Here is a 23258-nt window from a genome sequence, read left to right as displayed (position 1 = left end):
CCTGTCAGTGCGCGCTCGCGTGCATTTTTGCGCTTGTCAGTGTGGCGGCGTTGTGTGTTTTGGTAACGGCGCAATTGAACAGCACCACCATTCCGACGACGAGCGACGCTACACCCAAAGGCGGAAAAGCGTTTGCACGTTTTGTGAATTGTTTGATGAAATTATTGAAAAACCATGTGTGGCCGCACGTGTTTGTAAGTTTCTTTGTATTTAAATGTTTTTAGTACTTCGTATGTAACACCCCAGCTCTTCCATCTTCCCACCAGGACACTGGAACCGAAAGAGCTGGAAAGCTGCTGCAAGTACAACAAAAGCGGACAAAACAAACCGAAACAACCGCGCTACCGAAATGAGTTCAATTGTGGGAAAAAGTACGTCCCTTCGTTTAATGTAGCCCCGACAGACGTAACGCCAGTGCTTGTTTCCGCCCTGCACTTTGATGAGTCGGCCGATTCCGCCGATCGGTTGCTGGTGCCGATGATGTGGGGTATGGTTCCACGCTGGCACAAGGGTGACTTCCGGAAGCACGGCCTAACCACTAACAACTGCCGGCTGGAGGGTTTGGCGTTCTCGAAACTGTACGGACCACCGCTCGCCTCGGGCCAACGGTGTGTCATACTTTGCGAAGGCTTCTACGAATGGCAAACGGTAAAACCGCTGAAGCCCTCCGAACGGGCCGCCTTCTACGTGCACGCACCGCAGGCAGAGAAGGTCAAGATGGAGGACAAATCCACCTGGCAGCTCGAGACGGGAGGGCAGCTGCAGTTGCTCCGCATTGCCGGGCTGTTCGATGTGTGGAACGACGAGAACGGGGACAAGCTGTACAGCTACACGGTGATCACGTTCGAAACGGAGGGTCAGTTCGCGAGCATACACCATCGATCGCCGGCCATTCTCGAGACCGATGCACAGGTGGCGGACTGGTTGGATTTTAAGCGTGTGCCAGCGAACCGAGCGCTCAATCTTTTGCAACCATGCCAAGCGCTGAAGTGGTACCGCGTGTCGAACGTGGTGAACAACTCGCGCAACAAATCGGACCAATGCAACAAACCGCTTGAGCAGGGCAAATCGGGTGACGGAAGCGGCAAGTCTGGCGTCGTTCCGAAAAGCAAAATGATGCAATCGTGGCTGATTGTTAAGAAGCGAAAGCATGACGATGGCGAAGAACAGCCCTCAGCTTTGGAGGGTACGGTAAAGCAGGAATTGAAGACGGAACCGGTGGACAAGAAACCGAAACCGGATCCCGATGTGCCATGAAGCAGATAAGTTACCTTAATTTGTTTATGAATTTATCGAGAGAAATAAAACTCTTTGATGTATGTTGCTACCTGAATCGTGTTATTCCATCATTTTCTCTGCCTCGGCCTCCTTCTTGGCGGCACTTGTTTTGAGCGCTTTTCTCGAAATGAACTTTAGCTTCAAATGCTGTATGCTCGCCGCACTGCCGTCCCACTCTTGAAACAGCCTAAAGTTAACTGCATCGCACAGATCGGGCAGCTCGATGCCGCCTCCGGTGTTGAAGTTAAGCTTTTCCGTTTCGATCGTAGTTTTGATCACTGCCTCGCGTGCAGCGTGTTGCGTCGCGCGATGCTTGCCGATGGATTGTACGATCTTGATTTGTTCCAGCTCTTGATCGAACCGCTGCAGGTACTCATCCACCAGCGCTTCATACTCAGCCGGCATCAGCGGGTTCTGCCGTTCCAGCAGCCGTTCCGCAAACCATGCCAGCTTTTTACCGACGATATTGGCCTTTGCTGCATGTCCCAGTTTTGTTTTCTCTCGGTTGTTGATTCTGCGGAAGAAGATACAATAGTGTCGATTGGTAGCAGGCGATTCTTGGCATGGCAGGACGTATGGTCCGCGTACTTACTTTTTGACCTTACGGGTAAGGGCTAGTGTTTTCCTACTTTTAGGATGTTTGCATTTGGCTAACTCTTTGAGAATGGTTTGCTTAGGCTAAAAAGGAAAGGATACTAAGCTCGATAATAAGATTATAAGTACAAAAGAGTATTCTTACCATCTTTACAGCTGAACTGAACAGCGCCAACAGAAATTTGGTCGCACATGCATGTGTTTGACAATGTTATTGTTTATGTTGAGCTGCTTTATACCGAACTGTCAAACGGTGTCGGTATAATCGAAAATGCCATACCTAAATGAACGCTTGGATGACAAAATGATAACATTTTAGGACTCCAAAAGCAACAGTTCCGTCTTTTGGGAAGCCATTATCTAGACCTAAACGGTGTATTTGGGGAATCTTTCCTCTTTAGCTTGTTCCCACACGATCTTCACCATCCCTGTGCTCAGGTCAGGGTTTACGAGATGAGTCTTCCGAAGCCATATCGATAAAATGACCAACGGAGACCAAAAGATCCTGCATGGCATATTTCATGGTTTCCGCTTTACATACACAATATGGGATGTCTTTACTTTGCCTCCAAATACTTGACAATCTTTCTTTGCGCTATTAAGAGCAGCAATCTTTTCTGAAGATTTTTTTAAATTATCTGTTCTGAACAATCACAGTCAGAAGTTTTTATTGATTGTTTTGGGAGAGCTGGCGGTTGATAAAATACATTTTTACAAGAAGATTTACAAAACACGTAGATACTTTATTTGCGTTCCGATATAATTAAACTTATTAAGTTATTTTCTGAGCAATGGAGGTCAATGTATGATACTTAATTTATATACACGCACACACTCACACACTCACACACATACTCTTAGTCATAGCTGGAAACACTTTGCACATGATTTAATGTTAAATATTGTACAGCGTATGGAGCACACCATTTAATGACTAATTCTGAGCGCAACAGGTTCCAGAGACCTCTGCTCTTTTTGTGTGTTTGAAGTGGTGAAGAAGTAGTAGCACAAAAACGACACAGACACACACACTTATCCTTTTATCATAAAGTTTGGAACATTACTGAGCGGATTTGCAAACGCGTACGTTTCTCGTAGATTATTGCCCAGCTTTACGGTGTTGTTTGCAACGGTTCCAATGCCTCCAAACATCCGACCCACCAGACCTCGCGCTTGCGTAGCCTGCACTTCGGTGGGTTTTTGTGAGAACTTTTTACCTGCAAGACAAAAAAAGGATAGAAACCAAATTTACATACCTCCATTGGAACTCTCAGTCGTTGATTTTACATGGTTTTCATCATTTACCTATTAAAAATTTCAGCAACGTGCTGTTAAACTCGGCCGCCATCTCCTGGTGCGGTGCTCGGCCACACTGCTCGATGATTTTTATAATGAAGTTCTCGCAAAACTCTGAGCTCTTCACTACCGACTCGAGCTTGTAAAACCGATCGTCGTTCCCCGTTATGATCAGACACGGGCACTGCAGGATCTCGCCATCGCGCACACGGTAGAACAGAAAGTTGCGATAGTAGTTTAGCGGACCCCGCCAGTCGTCCGTTTGGCAGAAGCTGTACAGATACGCCTCCATCAGGTTGTTCGTCAGTGTGCCGTTCGTGCCGGATAAGTAGAGTTTTTCCTTTGTAACGTGAGAGTGACAGCGGCGCAGCAGTTTGTCGGCCGTGTGCTTTAGCTCCATCTCAGGCAACATTGGTAGCTGGAGAATGGGAAGAAAAAATGTCAATTAATTGTGGATATAAGAAAAAAAATATTGTTGTTTTTCATACCTGTACAAATTCTAACCAGTTTCGGTTGAAGGGTGAACTTTTCGGAAGATTGTCCCACAACAGATTCGGGTGGGGTGTCGAAACGCTTACAAACTTGTCCACCATTTCCGGGTTGGTGTGGGCAAATAGCCATCTAGTGGTAAAAAAAACATATATCAAAACCATTAAACCCATACACACTGAGAAACAACGTCCAGTAAACAATTCTCCGCCTTACCCAATCGTTGCCCCCAGATCGTGCCCAATGATGGACACACTTTTGGCACTGATCGCGATCAGGAACTTGCGCAAATCTTCGCACACCTTTTTCGGCGTATACTCGAAGCGCCAGTGCGGCTTGTCCGAGTCATTGAATCCCTTCAAATCCAGTGCGATAACGTGAAAATAATGTGTCAGCTCCGGTATCTGGAATTAGCGGGCGATTAGTTTAGCGTGGCGGAGTTGTTTGGATGCGTACAGGTTGAGGTCAAAATTCCACACCCACCTGATAGCGCCAGCCGAACCAACAGTCGGGAAAGCCGTGCAAGAGCAGCACGATGGGATTGCTGCGACTACCGGCCTCAACGAAGTGAAGCTTAGTGTTCTGTTTAAGAATATAAAAAAAAACACATGAAAGAGAGCAATGTCACACCGGGTGCCAACTCTCGGAGAGGGCACATTACCTCAAGCTTCACGTACGAATGCCGGCCAAGGTTGGTGTCGGTCATGAAGATCGGTGGCTTGTTGGGGAAGTCGGTCCGTTCGATGGTGCGCCGCATGATCGCGGTCGGGTTCACCTTGCACTTTACACTCTCGTAAAGCCACTTGAGCAGTATCGTAAAGTTGGCCAGCAGACATCGCAGATAGATCTTGGTAATCTCCCACTTGGGCACTATCTCCAGCACGTCGTAGTCGCGCTTCTGACTGCCCATTTTTGAGCGGGACGTAAACGATGCCCTCGCTGCTAAACAGTGCCGACTGTGCGGTTAGAATGTAAGAGAGTGTCGTACACTGTAGTTCCTGTTTCGTTGCTTTGCTCAATGCTGTCGCAGCAACCCGCACGGCTAGAACCTGGGACTGGTTATTTGCCGCAATTATAGATTACGCTAATCACACAAAAACAGTCGCGATCGCGGCACGGCATCGCACGATGTAAATCCAGGCGAGCGGTGACACTAGCACGTGTTGCTCCGGCAACGACACCAACGGTCACTGGATGCCATCGGGTGAGTAGATGGTCAGCAGATGATAGTTTGGGTTTGTCGATTAGACAGACACACACACACACACACACAGGCTCGTTTGATTGCGTCACACTTGTTATAGCGAATGGGACCTAACACCTTGCTCACCTCACCTCTATTCCATGTGCACTTGAACCACCGGGATGATAAGCCACCCCTTAGAATGAAGTTGTTCACTGCGCCGGTTCACGTACGAGAATGGCCGACTGGGATGGTTTCCCAGTTAGAGTGGTTGCATTCAGTTGCACCCTCCAGACACGGGTCACCGATGGCTACTGACCGTGGATCTCACTATCTCCCTGGCCACGGCGTTACACGCTGATGACGTTGGCAGTGTGTATTATTTTTCTTTCGCAAAAAACACCCCTTGTGCTTTTTGCCTCACTTTTCTCTTTCTCTCTTTTCGCCCGATTCCGTTCTGGAACACAATGCACTTTAACCGGTGGAAAGGAACAAACACGCACACACACACATACACCATCTACGAGAAACATCCGATGCCGATGCCCATCCGTAGTCAGCGCAGAAGCTGCGCTTCACGTAGCACGCGGGCGCAACAACACCACGCGCCCATATAGCCAAACTGTCCAAATGATTTCCAGCGGCCCGCGATTAACCTCTGTGCATATACTGTGAGCGAAAACCGACGGCGCGATAACGGCCAACAAACAGTGCCCATCGAATGTCCGATCCATCCACTAAACGGGCTTCATTTTCATCAAAGACGCACAAACACACACGCACGCACTGCGAAAGGAAACGAATTCTCGGGGCAAAGATTCTGGACGCTTATCGCGGCATCGATTTTCACGTTCACTGCACGGGGCTGCGCGTGCTTTTATGGGCAGTATTTGTTCCACATCTGCACGTCCAGAGTTGAATTTCACCTTTCACGCTCCGCATGAACGCATGGACTAGCAATAGACAACGACGCCTGCTGCCCGCCGTTCATGCTCGTTTTCCTGCTGCCATGGTTGATGGGCACACGCGGGTTGCACGTTGATGGAAGGAAGCAACGCAGCGTCGACGAGAACGCAAAAAGCAAAACAACCACCTTTCGCTATCGTTGAGGGAAACAAGAAAGAAAAAAAAACTCACACTATTGCACATCCCAAACACACACACACACACACACACACTCTTCCCTTTTGGGCCCTTTGCTGCGCATACTACGTCATAACTACAGCACGCACAGTTCGAAGGGCGCATGAGAGAAAGAGAGAGCAGGAAAAAAAATGGTCCAAAATATCAACGCTAATCTGAATCTCTGCCCTCTTTCTCTCTCTTTCTCGCTCTATTTGGGTTGTATTGGTGAGCGCAGCATAACACAAAATTATGTCATACGCAACATAACCGGGCTAGCGCCGCATCGAACCATCTGATCTTGCGATGACCAAGCAACAGACGGACGGCGGTAGGGTCGAAAGTCCAGCCGCTCGTCGTCATTCGCCGAGTAGCCCGGTGACGTAGTTTCTTTTTTTCTTTTTTGTTGGGCGGTTGCCCTTCGCAACCAAGCAGAAGCGGGAGGGATAGATCAAATAGAGAAGGGTACGTAAATGTAGGTCACGCGCAGGTTTAAATATTTACCACAAGAAGACTCGAACGAAGCACACCGCACACGAGATTTGGAAATGTGTAACAACAGTTCGCCCCAGACCATCTAACTGCTGGCGTAAGGTGGCTTCGGGTGCTTCCCTTATGAGTTTAATTTAATTTAACAGCTTATGGCGCACGAGCGGCTTCATGCTCGACGAACGTAACGCTTCGGCAGCACCGCGTACACTGGCCGCCCAAGCTGTGTTGTTCCTCACGAGCGAGATTCTACCGAGACTCACCCCTCCCCTCTTCGTAATCAGTGATTAAAACCATCCTGTGCCCCCCCCCCCCCCCCTCCTCCATCAAGCGTTTAAATCAAAGACCCAAACAATCTTGTCCCTTATCTCTGCCGAGGTGCTAAGTGTGGCCTTTCTTTCATTTTTTTCCTCTCTCTTCTTCTATTTGCAAGCATAAGACGGACCATAATTGGCGGAGCGAAGGAAACACGCGTACGAGCGATAGCAAATTTCTTGTAAGCCTTTTTGGATTTTTATTGATAGCTTCTTAGGGTCCTGGGCTTTGCTTTTCCATCCTATGTGCTGTCCTGGCTTTTCAAGTGTGAGTACATTGAAGTTTCACATATACGTTTAAATGTGTTACGATTTTTTGAATTGGTTTCGATCCAATCGCGCTTACACACATATAAGGGGAGCGCCGCTTACGTTTCGCCTCCGTTGTGCTCACGATCGGGATGGTAACCAGTCCAGTGGCCGGAACGACCCCCATCGTCCGTGCCCCCGGGACGCGGCTCAAGACAGTACATGCGCGGATGTGCGGCGCGTTCTGTCAGAGCCGGAACCGTGCAACAACGGGGGCGTAAGCTAGCTAGTTATGTAGCAGCAGACAGCCATCAGGCAGGCGGGTGATGATTTTGAGCTCCCGCGCGAAGAGGACATCCCATTACTCATTGTCGGGGGAGGTAAGAAACAAAGTAACTCAAATGCAAAAAGGTATAACATCGGCGAAATGGTAGAGAGAAACGAAATGAAAAGTAAACACAAACCGAAAGTGAACAGAAACAGTGAACGAGGAAGGAACATTCGTGACGTGGGGTCCATATGAAACACAACACAAGAGAACAAAACAGAACAAAAGAAAAAAAACACAGTTTTAGGATCGTAAATGGTCTTTTCTTGTTTCTTTTTCGCTCGAATTTTTGCGACGAATTTGCTGCTCTCAAGGTTTTGTGTTGAGTGCGTCTTTTTTTGGCTTGTTATAGCACCACCACCACCAACCACCACCAACCACTGCGATGTTGTCCCGCGACCAACGAAGCCCATATTTAGCTAGTAATGTTGCGCTTGCACAAATCAAAAGCCTGGATTCCGGTCCTACAAGGAGCAGCGGCAGCGGCAGCGATGGCGACGGCGGCGGGGTTGGCTTTTAAAAATCTTTTACATAATTCTTTGTCTTTTTGGGCTGTTGTTGTTGTGTCTGTTTGCCTGGTGCAATTAGTATGTTCAGGTATGCTTGATTCACAGCTTGCTGGTAATAGAATCGCTAAACCGCCGCTTGCTTGCCGGCCTTCACATTCCTTCCTGTTTCTAGTATTCTGATGGTAGTCGCGCGCATATATCCTCTGGCCCTAGTCTCTCCGGAGAGTATCATCATGATCGTAGCGAAGCCAATGAATTGGTTCGAAGCTGTACTAACACTACGGTAGCGGTGGCGATCATGCTGCTAACTGCAGGCGCAACGACGACGAAGACGATGCTGTGCACAAGGACGAGGGCGGTCGCGATGGTGTCGACCAGCAGCTGGCGGTATTGCTGACCGTGCGGCGACGCTACGGCGAACGCGCGCCGGCCATCGATGCCACCACTTTTCCTCCGAAATGCTTTGCGATGGTGGTAAAATAAATTAGTTACCGATGAAAACAGTGACAGTGAGGGCGATGGTTTGAGGGAAAAGGTGCAGCCGGTGGTGCCCGTGGCCGCCCGGTCCGCGCGGTCGACATCGCCGACGGCAGCCGGATAGGGCGGGGCGGGGCGTGCCGCACCACTTCCCCTGGTTGACGACGACGATGAGTGGCGTTTTAAATTATTACAATTATAAGTGTTATCAGTAGTAGCATGGTTAAGTGGTAGTTTATCATTAATATTAATTCTTAGATTATTATTTAATAATAATAATAGTGAATGATTTTTCTTCAGCCACGCCATTACCACCGACTCGTCGTCCCGTGCGCGATCAGCATCATCTTCGAAATCATCATAATTATTATCTTCTAATAATAACGTAGAGAATTGGATATCCTTTCTTATCGCTGTTGTTGCTGCTGCTGCTGCTGCTGTTGTTGTTAGTACTGCTAGCTCATACTCATATTCCTCTGCTTCTACTACTAGTGACGGGTGTTGCTGTGTCTCTAGTTATTTCTTCTTCTGGGCCTTTTCGGCGGCCTTCGTTACTTTACCACCGGAAGCCTCCTTAAAGTTGACCGACTTGATGACGCCGACGGCCACCGTCTGACGCATGTCGCGCACGGCGAAGCGGCCGAGCGGCGGGAACTCCTGGAAGCTTTCGACGCACAGCGGCTTGCTTGGCACCAGGTTGACGATCGCAGCGTCACCGGACTTGATCGACTTCGGGTTCTCCTCGGTCACCTTGCCGGAACGGCGATCGCACTTCTCCTTGATTTCCGCAAACTTGCACGCAATGTGAGCGGTGTGGCAATCGAGCACCGGCGTGTAGCCGTTGCAGATCTGGCCCGGATGATTCAGCACAATGACCTGCAAAGGGAAGGCAGACGGAGGGAGGTTTCGTTAACAACACGTGGAAGTTGTATTTTGGACATGAAAGATGATTATTACATGGCTGATTAATGGTGGCCTGCCACGGAGCCACACCAGGATTTTGCGATGTGTGCTACGGACCTTAGGAATGAAGAGCGCTGCAAGTTCCAGTGTGCAAATGATTAACCGAAAGGTCACCCATCCAGACGGTTAACTTATCAGCCAAAGCCACGAAACGTGACGTAAGTGTTAAACGATCGTACCAGTGCGAGAGTTTGGACTGTTTCCAAGATTAGTTCGACACTGGTTTTCTTGCAGATTACTCTAATCGGCAATCAACGGGACCCCCAGTTGTGCCAAAAAAGAAGACAAACAGCTCCAAAAACCGTGAACTGCACCGACTACATTATCAACAATTTTGATATTGGGCCACCACACAGTGATAGGGATATTACGAAATAATGTGCTCTCTATCTCCGGGTTGCTTGAAGCAGGAAGTAAATCGTGGCAGCCTTTACAAAACCACGTTTTTAACAGCTACAACACGATGTACTCATTGTTGTTCGTACAGGCGTGCCACCTGCAAGCCGATATTTTTGTCCACGACGTCAATGGACTTTGTCGGATACTAACAATGGCTGGCATTTATTTTTCCCTTTTTACGTTTTCTACGACGCAGTGTAAAATTACATCCAAAATTAGACATCCCCATTTTGGCTGCTGACGTTTGCGCATTTCACTTGCGCGCTATTTTGCGCATACGAGCAGTTAATTAGCCGTTGAAAAATATCGAACAAAAAAATAAACCATCTCTCTATGGTATTTGTGCATCTTCTTCCTTACCTGAGCGGTGAAATCGGAGGCACCCTTCGGTGGGCTAGCCTTGGAGTCACCGGCAACGTAGCCACGGCGCAGCTCCTTCACCGACACGTTCTTCACGTTGAAGCCAACGTTGTCACCGGGCAGAGCCTCGGCCAGAGCCTCGTGGTGCATCTCCACGGACTTTACCTCAGTGGTGATGTTGACCGGAGCGAACACAACCACCATACCTGCGGGAAAGAGGTGAAACATTAAACAGTGTTTTAAACATTTTGACATCAAACCAACGGTGGGGGAGGGGGCCACACTTACCTGGCTTGAGAACGCCGGTTTCAACACGACCGACCGGTACCGTACCGATACCGCCGATTTTGTAAACGTCCTGCAGCGGCAGACGCAGCGCCTTGTCGGTCGGGCGCGACGGCGGCAGAATGTTGTCCAGGGCTTCGATGAGCGTCTTGCCCTCAGCCTTGCCCTCCTTGCGCTCCACGGCCCATCCCTTGAACCACGGCATCTTGTCCGACGGTTCGAGCATGTTGTCACCGTGCCAGCCCGAGATCGGCACGAACGCAACCGAGGCCGGGTTGTAGCCGATCTTCTTGATGTACGACGACACCTCCTTCTTGATTTCCTCGTAGCGCGCCTCATGGTACGGCGGATCGGTCGAGTCCATCTTGTTCACGCCGACGATCAGCTGCTTGACGCCGAGCGTGAAGGCCAGCAGGGCGTGCTCGCGGGTCTGGCCGTTCTTGGAGATGCCGGCCTCGAACTCGCCGGTACCGGCGGCAACGATCAGCACGGCACAGTCCGCCTGGGACGTGCCGGTGATCATGTTCTTGATGAAATCGCGATGGCCAGGGGCGTCGATGATCGTCACGTAGTACTTGGACGTTTCGAACTTCCACAGCGCGATATCGATGGTGATACCACGCTCACGCTCCGCCTTCAGCTTGTCCAGCACCCAGGCGTACTTGAACGAGCCCTTGCCCATTTCCTGCGCCTCCTTCTCGAACTTCTCGATCGTACGCTTGTCGATACCGCCGCACTTGTAGATCAGATGGCCGGTGGTGGTCGACTTGCCGGAGTCGACGTGACCGATGACGACGATGTTAATATGAGTCTTCTCCTTTCCCATTCTGCGGCCGTTTACGGGGTCTGCTACTGCTGGCTCAAAACAAAATCCAACTAAAACTCGCTCGCTCTCGCTCTCTCTCTCACTCTAGACGCTTCCTATTCCTTTAGCAATATCCGTTTTCTTTTGCTTTGTGTCTTGCTGATGCCGGGTTAAAGGGGGGGACACCAAACGCTCGCTCACTCGTACGATTTGCCGAAAATCTACAATTGAAATGTAAGAAAAAACACCGCCATATTACTATATTTATGTTGATCAAACTTTCTCATATAAAGATTTTAGAAATGTTACAGAATTGTTCCACAAATTGTTTACAAGTTCACTCATAGCTATCCATATTGTCGGACCTTTTCTTCCTCCTCGCATTTGATGTGCTTAAACCGGGCCGTTATCTGCTTCGACTGGACCATCAGTATCCAGCAGACGTAGGACATTAGAATCACGTGAAAGATCTTCATCTTGAGCTGGCCCAATACTACCCTCTCTAACACTCACAACCCCACCCACAGCTCTGCGCACTTGGACAGTTTCGATTTCTTCTGAACGTGAAGGCAAACACCCAGAAGGCTTCCAGCAAACAGGCCTCTTCCAAATGCCAACGAGTCTGCGAGGTGGTGCGCGCTCCTTCGCACAGAATGAACAATTCTAGACTGATCGCGATCATCGCAGACTGGCGCTTGATATGGGTCCGGCCCGAAAAAGCGCATTTCTGTCGGGTTCAACGCTGCTTCGCGCTATCGCAACGCGAACGTATGCGTACAGTCTGAGCAGCGGCCCGGAGTGAGAGTTTAAAAAAAGATGCCTTTGAAAATACGGAATGATTGTCACGAGGTTGCGTTACTCTGACACTCACTCCCTACAGTGTGTGCGTTCAATCGAGGTCAATTTGAACGATTTTAAACGGTTTAGTTAGCTTTCTAGTGTATAGGAATTGAGTTGTTTTTTCGTAAATGTTTATTGAAGCATACTGCGAGGAGTATTGATTTTATAAGACCATTATTTGAAATATTTGAAACCCATTTTTTGCTGAGAAACCTACCGTTTCGCTAAATTTGAATTACTTGCTTATCGAGGAATCAATCTTTGCTGTTGCTCTTATGCATAGTCAAAAATAAAAAATAAATAAAAAAAAAACAACGAGTCATTCCAGGATCTTAGGCAGAATGATTGTACGTTTTGTTTCAAAACAACCTGACATAATGCCTTTCATCATGAAATGAGTAAAGCATTCAACGTCACATATAAGTCGCTTATCGGGGGATTTTTCAAACCTCTTCTAGACTACGTTTTACAACGATTTGTTTACCATACATTTAGCGATTTTCAGTGCCAAATTCGTGAGATTATTAACCTTACAGTGATGATGGCCCAGCCCTGACGCGTTACCAGTTGCGACCGGTTCAATTCCATGCGATACTGGCATTCTTAATCCTTGCTGTAGCGCAAGCAAGCAAGCCGAAAACATGTTTTGATGAATTCCAGCAAATACGCTGAGTAGTGTCATTATACATCATTTCCCTAACATGCAACACCAAAACAATTTTTGTTTTTTATTGTGTATTTAAACAAAAAAGAACGTGTAAATCAGTTGCAGGAGGGCAAATGTATTAACGCATGTTATAGATTTCGCTAATAAATAAACTAATGATTAAAAAAACTATCTAAAATTTCTATAGCCTTATATGAACAAAATGAATTTGAATAATCTAAACAATTTATCATTTCGTTACTAAAGAAATATTCACAATATATTAATGCAAGCAATATTTTTATACTAAAAATAATTAACTACACAGCTGGGAAAAGTGAAACGTTATACATTATTGTACAATTATTAAAAGTGATGTAAACCAAAACATATAGTTCCCATATCCTTACTCGCAGAACACATCAAGGATATGCTCAACGATAGTCGTACACTCTCCCACTCTTGCATTCTCTCTCTCGCTCTCCCTTTCATTTTCTCCCTCTCTCACCCGATGTGTCTATCAGCAAGGCAATAAAAATCGATATACAACATTTTCCGTGATGTGCATGCTCGCTAATGGTCACCAGCTCCGATAAGCTTCCTCCCACACACGATGGAGACGCCCGGTGCTGGACAATTGACACGTGTGTGATTGGAAATGTTCATATCAGTTGTATTTTTAACTGACAAATAAGTTCGATTCGACCGACGTAGTCGCTTTTCGTATCGAGATTGTATAAGAATGTGGCCTTTCTCCTGACCCCCACCAGCGAGGAAAGAGTTGGCGGAGGTCGTGGTGAAAGAGAACTCTACAAGAAGCGCACTCTGGATGACGCTCATGCGCATGGACCTGATGATGATGGTGATGATGACGTGTGGGGGAGAATAAGGTTTTCTGTGGTTCTGAACAAACAGTAAGTACAACTAATTCAATATACTCTGAAGTAAAATAGAATGCTTCCTGTGGGGAAAGTACCTTTTTCCAAAACTGTGGAAAAATAAACAAATAATCATCATTATGTCCAATACGTAATTAGTGAGATTAAGCCGATAAAACTGAGAGCGCCATCTTTTGTCGGGGCGCCATGCCCAGAATGCTCCAACAATTGTTGGATCTTAAAAAAAAAAAACTAAATATTTTATGAAACATGAAACATTCAGCAACAGCAAAGTGTTTCGTACTAATGCAGCAAAACTGCGCGTAAAATATTAACACATTTAATGTAGCCAATTGGCACCGGCATTTAATTTTCACAGAGAGCCTCCCAGAGTTGAAGAGAGTTCAATGTGATTTTGCTACCCGTTGGATATTGATTTTTGCCGCTACGTACATTGGTGTGTTATAAAATTGAGCACGGTTGTCAACCAAGCTCGCCGTGGTATCCAAGTCAGCCATGTTTTATGCGTTACTCATACGGGATAAAAAAAAAGATTTCAATAGAATATTAAAGGAACTTTCTTATTCAAGAAATACATATTAGTGTTATTAATTATTGGAATCGAAAAGTATTCCAAGAAATAACGTTCTAACTTAATAACGACAATGAATCCAACGACGAGTTTCGCGATACACGATACCCGGCAAACGGTGCTGTGATCTGTGATGCTCTCTTCTATCCCAATCCCGGCAGACATCTTGCTTTTCACAGTGTGCTCGCACAATTTGACGAAAGACAGAAGCAAAAATCTGTATCCGTCAACCTGTGCTCTTGCCGCAACCAACCGCCCCTTGCACCACCACTCCCTCCACTCCCCCTCCTCTTCATTTCGCACACGCCGCCCAGTGCCGTCTTTTGCAATTCCGCGTACCGAGAGACATTGTCTCCCGCTGGCGTGACATGTCGGCGTGTATAAATATAGAAAAGCACATTTTCCACTCATCAGCCACGAGGTGGAACGTTTCGCGAAAACCTAACCTAAGATTTACGGGCCGCAGAACACGGCCCACATCGACCAAGACCGCACAAACCATGTGGGCCGGGTGGACCGGCTAGTTTCGGCTAAGGCTGCACCTCAATATGCAAATATGTTCAATAAGGGGGAAAAAAACCTTCGAGACTACTACTTACAAGGGGCAATTCTTCCCAAATGCACAACCGGTAAGATCAAAGACGACACACTTACACGCACAGAAACACAAATCCTGCCTCTTTCAGGGCTGCAAACTGTTCCGGAATGAGAAAGGACGAAACTGCACCAGCGCACGTTCGCTTTCAATCGTGGCGACGAACTGAGCTCTGCTGGGCTCCAGCCGAGGTTTTCACAAGTTTCCTCTTCGCTGAGCAAATTGCAAGGTTAGCTAGTGCGTTCCCGCTCGCACATACCTGCTGGCAGGCGTGTGTGTCTGGGGGCCGTTTTTCCCCCAACGGCTAGAGCTATCCTTTTCTAACATTTCACGTTGCCCCGGCGCGATAGCAGCGACTTGAAATGGATTTCAACTGCCGTCTAGATGGTTTCTCGATCAAACAACACCAGCACCCACCCTGTGCGGGGCAACTGCACGTTGCAGAAACGCAGAGGCACGTCATTTGCGATGGTGAAATAGTTTTCATCCAGATAGCATGCCATGCTTTTCCATCCCGTCCATGCCGCAGCCGCAAATGGTACCGGAGGGGTGTTGGTGGGAGTGTGCACACATGGGCACTAGTGCAATATATTAGCAGAAAAAAGGATTTTCCTCGAATTAAAACACACACACACACACACGGAGACACAAATTAAAATATGCTGTCCGCTAAATGTAGGGATGGTGTGGGTTTTTTCTTTTGTTTGTTTGGAAAATCCAGCAACACTTTATACAGCTGCCGCCGGCTGCAAGTGTCGGCACCGTGCCAGGACTAGTCACACCAGGTTCCGGCACATGCAGAAACCGGCAGGTATTGCAACACCTTCCGCAACGCCACAGTTTGCACCAAATTTCTACCATTCGATAGCGTTAAATCCGTCGCCGGCACAACGGTTTCTCACGGTTTAGCACAGTGTTTAGTAGCCTTGCGGTGGGTTTCCCGGATGGCCGATGATTTTCCAGAAATTTTCACAAACCTTTCACAAATCTGCAGGAGCACACAGAAAAACGTTCCACTTACCACGAGCACAAAGGAGTGAAAGGCCGAATTTTCACACGGCGTTCAGAACATGCGCGACCAACGTGACGAATGAACCACCGCTCTCCACCGAGGGGGGAAGAACAAGCAACGGGTGTTCATCCGCGAATTCATCTTCGCCCCGAAACCGCACATCAGGGCGAAGGATGGCCGTTGTCAGTTTAAACGTCCGCTCAACATATGTTTTGGAATTTTGCACACATTTGTTAGGACGATTGCAGCTTCATTTCAAGAATTTCGATAGCATGGAATTGGTTCATGCGGGTTTAATAAAAACTGCAAAATATTTAAAATTTCAGTTGCTATTAAGCATTAATGTTATTTGTGTATATATAATGAGTAATGGATAAAACAATGTTCACTTACTTTTATCAGGAACTATTAAACAGTGGCGCTGGTTGACGATCTTCATTTAATTATTTCTCAAATTTTCCCATTCAAACAGTTCTAATGCACCGAAAACACTTCACTTTCCTGTTCCTGTAAAGTATAAACACGATCTCGCTAGATCAAATCAATCATTGGTGTTCATTTGCACGTCTTTCAGTTCTGGGCGTTTATGCTTGGTTACGCTCTTTACGCCATATAGTCGCACGCAACGGAACGAGACAGCATAACACAAACCCAGCGCCCAGACAGATAAAGTGCTATGAATATATCTTGCCCACCGGCCTTGCCCGCATCCCTCCCAGTCCCATTCCCCGCAGGCCGACCGAAGCACGGGCCACACACACAGTGAACACGCGAGGCGATAAAATTGCGCATGAGGAGTTTTCGCTACCACATGAACCCGCGCGTGTACCCCGCTCCCGCAACGAAAAAGGAAATGGATGAATACCATTTTCGCACATGCCAATTTGCTGAGATTTCTCAGTGCACGAGACCCGTTTTGCACGTTTCTTTCATTGCTTCATTTAAAGAGCCTCTCCGGAGCCGGAGAGAGGCGGTTATTTTTGCAATTCCGTGATGAACACGCGCCCGATCGTACGCATGAAGTACGAGTGGTGAGATTTCGTCTGTACCTCTTTGTTTTAAATGTCTGTTTTGTATAGTTTTTATTGCACCTTCAAGAAATGTTCTACCTAAACTGCCCTTATTTCAAACAGAGTGCAAAAGCTAGCTATAGTAAAGAGCTAACAACCAAATCGTACAGTACAATAAACGTTAACGCATAATTTTACCAAGGACACAATGCATTTATAGAAATTGGAATCGAATCGGGATACTCTGGGTATATTACGGCATGCAGAAAATGTAGTTCATAGGTAGTAAGTTGCAATAATTAATTAAAACCATATTAATAACATAGTATAACCGCTCCTTCCTTAACGCTCTCTATAGTTCAGTGCAATTGCCGATAAAGAGTGAGAATATAGGAATAAAATTGCAATCGGTTTCTTTCCACCCTTTAAACCTTACCAAATTCGGACGGGATAATCGAAAGGCAAAACGCTTCAATCGATTTGGCAGTGGGGGGATAGGGGTACAAACTGCCGTAGGAACTATCTAACAAGTACGGAATAAAGGTTTAACACTCTTCTACCAGGAATGGAACCAGATGGGGGCATAATTATTCGATGCACTTTTAACTCCACAACAAACCCGTCCATCCACGGGCACTAGGATCAGAACCTACGAGGAAGAGAATCGAAAAACAAGCGTCATTACAATCAATCCATAGCTGTGGCGGGTAAACGTACCTTTGGCAACGTTCTGCAATTTTTGTGTCTCCTCGGGACTAAGCTTAAGTATCGTGTTTAGAACCGGCACCAGCCTAGACCGTTCGTCTCCATTGCTTAATGTTACAAACTGTCACGAACAAATGGATGGAATTAGTATGCAATCTTGCTATGTACCACACCTTGCACAGGTTGCACCAACACCTACCTTGAATATCACATTTTTCAAATACTCCGAATTGTGTACATGCGCCTCCCGCTCGATCGAGCGCTGCTGCCGCCGGACCTCCTCCTTCAGCAGCTCGTTCAGCTGTGTTAGCTTGGCGAGATCCTGTTCCGCTTCCGCCAGCACCGCGGTCAAATGGCGTACCCTGCTTTCCTGCTTGCTAAGTTGCTCCTTCGTGTGCTGCAGTTCGACCGTTGGCGACGAATCCCTGCCGAACAGGAGGCCCTGGTGCTGCTGCAGCTCATGCTCCCCATCCGTCATAGCAACCGATGCCGAATCGTCGAATGAAGTGTTTAGCAGCTCATCCAGCGGAATCACGTCACGACCGCTACGACCGAGACGGGACGAGGTAGAAAGCTTGCGGCGCAATGTGCCAACCGTTCCGCCAGCCGCACCCAAGCCGGTGCTTTCCGAGCCTTCGCCATCTTCCCGTTCCATTAGCAGCAGATTGATGCGCTGTTCATCGGTGAAGGTGGCACGATTTGCACCACTTCCCCCCGGCCCCAGCAGTGGGCTTTGCAGATTATTGTTGTTCAGCAGCGTGCTACGCCCGGCGACCGATGATAAACTGTCCAGCGTAGCCTCGGGCCGACTGCGCAAGGATTGCTGCAGCTGTTGCAATTCCCGGGAGTGGTTTTCCTGCTGCTCCTCGAGCTGCTTCTTGTAGCACTGGACCAGCGTTTCACTCTGAATGCGCTGCGTTTTGAGGGCTTCCTGGTGGTCCGAGCTTTGTTTGCGCGATTCTTCCATTAGCGAGTCAATGTGCAGCCGGTTCTCTTCAAGCAAAGCCAACAGCTCCTTGCACCGAGCCTGCGTGCGGTCTCGTTCATTTTTCAACTCGTCACTGTTGCGCGACAGGTCGCTTACTTGCTTGGCCAGCGCTTGTTGCTTGCCCTCGGCCGCATCCAGCGAACGCTGCAGTTGGCTCACTTCCTCTTCCAGCTCCTTCTCGCGGCTGCTGTCCTTGTTCTGGTTCTGGCGCAGTACGGATTGGGCGCGTATTTTGTAGCTCGCAAATTCAGTCCGCACATCATCCAGCTCTTGCTGCTTCCCGGCCAGGTCTTTTCTTATTTCGCTTAGCTCACCTTCAAGGGCGACGTTGCGCTTGAGCAGTGAATTCTTTTCCACTTCCAGCGAACCACAGGTCTTTTCCTTGTCTGCCGCTATCTGTTCCAGCTCGACGCGATTATTTTCAACCTTCTGCTTCAACCGTTCGTGCTCGTCGCGCAGCTCCTCCAGCTGATCACTGAGCTCTATGCGCTGATGTTCGCTCTGACGCAGTTTGCCCTGCTGGGCGTCCACCTCTTGCTTGAGCTCGCGAGAATGCTTTTGCTGCGCTTCCAAGCCTTCCTCCAGTATGGTCAGCTGCTGCTTCAGACTCTTCATCGTACGTTCCTGCACATCGATCGTGCCTTCCAGCTCTTTCACCAACGTTTTCTTCGCCTCCAGCTTCGTGTTTAGCTCGGCCAACGAGCGCTCGTACGCTTCCATTTCAAGCGTCAACACGTTCGCCTTCTTCACTGCCAGCTTGGACCGCTCCAGCTCCGAGCGTAGCTCCTTCTGCTGTTCCGCCCCTTCGGCAATTTCCTTTTCCTTTGCTTTCAGCGAGGACTTCAATCGTTGATTTTCGGCGTCGATTTCCTTCTTCGCCAGCTGGAATGCTTCCTTTTCGCGCTTTAGGTTTTGGATCTGTGTTTGATACTCGCGGACAGCGGTTTCCAGAGCGCTTCGGTCTTTGCTCGTTCCCTCCACGTCTTTCTGCACCTGCTCCAGCGTGGTCAGTTCGATCGATTTTTGCTCCAGTTCCGCGCGCAGTTTTGCCATCTCCTGTGCCATACCGTCGAGCTGGTCTTGCAAACGATCATTTTCCGATTGCAGTGTTTGCACATTTTTATTCATTGCTTGTACCGAGGAATCCGATGACGAAGTGGTGGTGGCACTATTCGGAGCAGCTGACGCCTCCTTTTCATACTTTTGCAACAGCACCGTCTGTTCGGCTACCTTCTTTTTAAGCTTCACCGCCAGCGACCGGAGCTTAATGTACTTCTCCTCGAAGCTTTCGTCGATCTCCCGCAACCGTGCCACGTCTTCGACGCGCGAAATCGTTGACGTCGACATGACGTCACTTTGCGCATCGAAGCTAACGTTGGAGCGATTGATGGCGGTCGCTAGCTCATCGCGCTGTCGCTCCAATTCCGCCTCCTTTTCCGCGACCGTGCTTTGCAGCTGTTCAATCTGTTGCTTCAAAGGTTGCATATCGACCGTTTCGGCACGGGACAGCTTGTCTTGAAGTTCGGCTATTTTGGAAAGCTGCAAATTTATAACCTCTCCACGGTCTTTCAGCATTTCGTTGATCTCCTTCAACTCGGACAGCAATTCGCCGTTCTCCGTCTTCAGTCGGTCGCAACTTTCCGACAGGGTGGTGATTTGTTCTTGCAGCTTTTGCACCTCGGACTGCCTTTCATCTGCCAACTTATTATCGTTTTGCTGAAGTTTAGTCTTTAATTCTGCCAGCTCTTTTGCAAAACGTTCCGTTTCTTGCTCCAGTTCCACTATTTTGTCACTCTTGGTCTGCAAATCTACCGACAACTGTTGACATTTCTCATCGTTGTCGGTGCGAGCTTGTTTCACCTCATCTAGCAGGCGGGTCTTTTCCGACAAAAGTTCCTCCAGTTCGAGCTTTCTGGATTCGGTTTCCTGCTCAAGGCGCTTGCAGCGTTCCTGGCTTTGTTTGAACTTGCCAATGCTGCCCTTTAGCTTTTCGGCCAGCTGTGCCAGTTGTGCTTCTAGGTTTTGATTTTCCACTATCAGCTTTTGCATTACCTGCTGGTTTTCCTCTGCCATCTTTGAGGCTTGTGCCTGTAGTTCACCTTCCAGCGAGACGATTTGCTTCGCCAATCCTTCCTTTTCTCGCTCCATATCAGCCAGCGTTTGTGAAGTCTCGTTTAGCTGCTTCTGTAGTGCGACCGATTTTTCATCACCTTCAGTCGACATCGATTCTAATGCTTCTTGCAGGCGATGGTTTTCCTTTTCCATTTCGCGCAACTTACTGGTTAGGCTCGCAACATGTTCTTCCAAAGTCTGCTGTACCTTACCGTGGTGCTCTAACTGTTGTGTTTGCTTCTGAAGTTCTTCTTGTAGCTGCTTTTCTTGCTGCTCAAATGCGCTGGTTTGTTGTTTGTACTGATCCACCTGTGTACTGAGGCTTCTTTGCGATTCCATACTTTCCGTTAGCACTTCTTCCTGCGCTTGAATCTTTGCCTTCAACTCAACAATAGTGTGGTTACATACTTCAAGGTCCTTGCGCAGATTCTCCTTCTCTTCGGAATCGGTTTGTAATTTGGCTTCTTGCGCTGCCAGTTCCGACTGTTTATCCGCTTCCATCGAAGCAAGCGAGGAGTTCAAACGTTCTATTTCCGCTCGCAATTCTGCAACCTGCGTTTCGTTACTTTCTCCGTCAGTGTTGCCGTCGTCAGTTTGATCCCGTGAAGCTAGCGAACCAGATTCGATTTCACGCATTAGTTCCGACACTTTACGTTCCAGAGCTTCGTTCTTCTCGCGCAGCCCCTTCTGTAGCTCCTCGTGCTTTCCAACCTTTTCTTCCATATTGCTCTTTTCCAGCTCGAGCAGGCGTATTTTCTCAAACAAAACGTTTGATGCGTTTACCAAATCTTTCTGCCACTTCGGTACCTGGTCAGAGTACTCTTTGACTGTTTTCAGTAGAATCTTTCGGTCGGACTTCAGCAGTAGCAGCTTTGCGTTAATTTCCTGCACCTTTGCTTTGTACAGCTTTAGCTTGCGGATCAACTTCTCTTCCCGCGGTGTAGTAGCTGAATCGCCCAGCACAGTTTGGCTGCCCTTGAGCTTGATCAGTTCCTGCTCGAGTGCTATTCGTTCCTTTTCGAGATTAGAATTTTCCTCCCGCAGCTCGGCAAACTGTTCCACTGAGCAGGTTGTAGCGTCCCGTTCCATCAGGGCAAGCTTTTCCTTTAACTGATCCATCTCTAGGCGCATTGTTTTGGTTTGCTGCTCGTGCGCGGATACTTCATCTGCCAGCTGGGCTTTCAGTTTCGTCATTTGCTTCTCTAGCTCGTCCACTTTCATCGTTGCTTGCAGCTTTTGGTCCATGTACGAGTCGGCCACCTCTTGCATGGCCTTGATGCACTCCTTATCGGCATTTTTCTGTGTTTCGAAATGACCAAGCTGTTCCTTAAGGCGGCGGTTCTCCTCTTGACACTCTGCAAGCAAGATAATTGCGTTAAAAGTAATCAAACCGCAAGGTCACGAAGCGCGTTCTATGTTACCATCTTTAGCTTGCTTCGCTTTTTGTGCTATTCCCAGCAGCCCTTTGCACTTTTTCACCAGATCGTCTCGGCTAAGGTTATCGAACGGGCTGGGCTTCCGTCCAGAATCCTACGGGGAAAAAGCGGGTCATCAAGCGTTCTATTATTGCGTGACATCAGCAGCTGAGCAAATAATATCATGAATCGTAGAATTATCACCTGGTCCGAGCTTTGACTAGTGTTCATGGTTTCGGTATTTAGGCACTATTTAGTAGGTGAACAAACGTCTAGTTCAAGCTTGTATACTTTTAAGATACATAATAGTTTAGTAAACGTGTAAAGATAACGCAAGAAATATAGTTAAACTTGAATTTCGATGCGACGGAATCACGAAAATAGAGTCACTTTCGCAGAATTTGCCAACTTTATTATTTTGATTACGCTGACGGGTCGTGTCAAACCGACGGCAAATGTCAACGGGAAGTTCGATAATGTGCAAAAATCGATCGCGTGGAAGACAATTGGTTCATATCATTTTGTGGATCTGTTTTTGAAAGATGCATTTTAGAACACATTGATAAAAAAAGTAATTTTTTAATCCGGCTTTTTCATAATTATTTCATACCATTTTACTTCCTATCTGTTTTCCACATTAAATTCCGCTTCCAATAATCGAACTGCGCCAGTTTTGCGCACGAGTGTAGCAAAGTTTATCTGCCCTTGCTGTCAACATGGATTGTTTTGTAAACATTGCAGGCCGCCGAACAAAATAAAATAATTGCCGGTACGATTTCGCTCGGATATCAGCATTAAAGGTTAGGATTCCAAGTTGGTACGTCAAACGGACAACACAGTTGTTTCAAAGCAAGCGTTGAACGAGTGATACAAAAAACGATTTTGCAAAATGGTGACGAAGGACAATACCTTCAAAGTGGATTTCAATCCAATGCCACAAAGACCGAGTCCGGCCTATGTGATACAATTTATTTTGGAGAAAATTGGAGTAAAAAAGGAGAGTTTGCTAAAGGTGCAACTGATGACGACAACGGCTATTGCAGTGGTGCAAATAAAAGAATCGGGAGAGGCCATAAAAATAGTGGATAACCACGATGGCAAACACGCGGTGGACTACAATGGGGAGAAATATTTCATACCCATAAAAATGGAAGATAACTCGACAAGAGTAATAATAAAAAACTGTACAGATCAGATAACTAACGAGGAGATTAAAAAAGCCATGATGAAATTTGGAGAAGTAAAGAAAGTCATTGACTGTGTATGGGAAGCGCCATCCCCGATAGCGGGAATAAGAGATGGTAACCGAGAGGTAACCATTGTAA

The 23258-nt window shown here is 47.6% G+C and overlaps 4 protein-coding genes across 9 annotated transcripts; 1 reads left to right on the top strand and 3 right to left on the bottom strand.

The window, feature by feature from the left end:
• Positions 1-69: 69 nt before the first annotated feature.
• LOC120950406 (abasic site processing protein HMCES) lies at positions 70-1277 on the top strand. Its single transcript, XM_040368400.2, has 2 exons — positions 70-194; positions 267-1277. Exons 1-2 carry the CDS (start codon positions 175-177, stop codon positions 1255-1257), a joined length of 1011 nt encoding a protein of 336 aa, XP_040224334.2. The 5' UTR covers positions 70-174; the 3' UTR covers positions 1258-1277.
• Positions 1278-1317: 40 nt separating this feature from the next.
• Positions 1318-2100, bottom strand: LOC120950407 (translation machinery-associated protein 16 homolog). The gene is made up of 3 exons (XM_040368401.2): positions 2018-2100; positions 1871-1956; positions 1318-1792 (listed from the first exon to the last, which is right to left on the bottom strand). The coding sequence occupies exons 1-3, from the start codon at positions 2018-2020 to the stop codon at positions 1339-1341; spliced, it is 543 nt and encodes a 180-aa protein (XP_040224335.2). The 5' UTR covers positions 2021-2100; the 3' UTR covers positions 1318-1338.
• A 494-nt stretch (positions 2101-2594) lies between these two features.
• LOC120950404 (epoxide hydrolase 4-like) lies at positions 2595-6684 on the bottom strand. The gene is made up of 7 exons (XM_040368397.2): positions 6467-6684; positions 4319-5939; positions 4141-4239; positions 3874-4061; positions 3657-3789; positions 3178-3586; positions 2595-3089 (listed from the first exon to the last, which is right to left on the bottom strand). Exons 2-7 carry the CDS (start codon positions 4565-4567, stop codon positions 2905-2907), a joined length of 1263 nt encoding a protein of 420 aa, XP_040224331.2. The 5' UTR covers positions 4568-5939; positions 6467-6684; the 3' UTR covers positions 2595-2904.
• Positions 6685-7583: 899 nt separating this feature from the next.
• Positions 7584-22354, bottom strand: LOC120950402 (elongation factor 1-alpha 1-like). Of its 6 annotated transcripts, none has more exons than XM_040368391.2 (7): positions 22138-22354; positions 21940-22048; positions 17618-21873; positions 17431-17539; positions 16097-17362; positions 15669-16006; positions 11161-11361 (listed from the first exon to the last, which is right to left on the bottom strand). In XM_040368391.2, the coding sequence occupies exons 1-5, from the start codon at positions 22162-22164 to the stop codon at positions 17316-17318; spliced, it is 4548 nt and encodes a 1515-aa protein (XP_040224325.2). In that variant the 5' UTR covers positions 22165-22354; the 3' UTR covers positions 11161-11361; positions 15669-16006; positions 16097-17315. The 6 variants fall into 6 exon arrangements, with proteins under 6 accessions (XP_040224327.1, XP_040224329.1, XP_040224328.1 ...); XM_040368392.2 differs by having other exon boundaries at positions 15713-16006; XM_049606304.1 differs by lacking the exon at positions 15669-16006.
• Positions 22355-23258: the final 904 nt, after the last annotated feature.

Source organism: Anopheles coluzzii, chromosome 2 (assembly GCF_943734685.1).
Source record: "Anopheles coluzzii chromosome 2, AcolN3, whole genome shotgun sequence".
NCBI classification, from domain to species: Eukaryota; Metazoa; Arthropoda; class Insecta; order Diptera; family Culicidae; genus Anopheles; species Anopheles coluzzii.
Note: the sequence above shows the minus strand (reverse complement) of the source record. Positions and strands in the feature narration are given on the sequence as shown.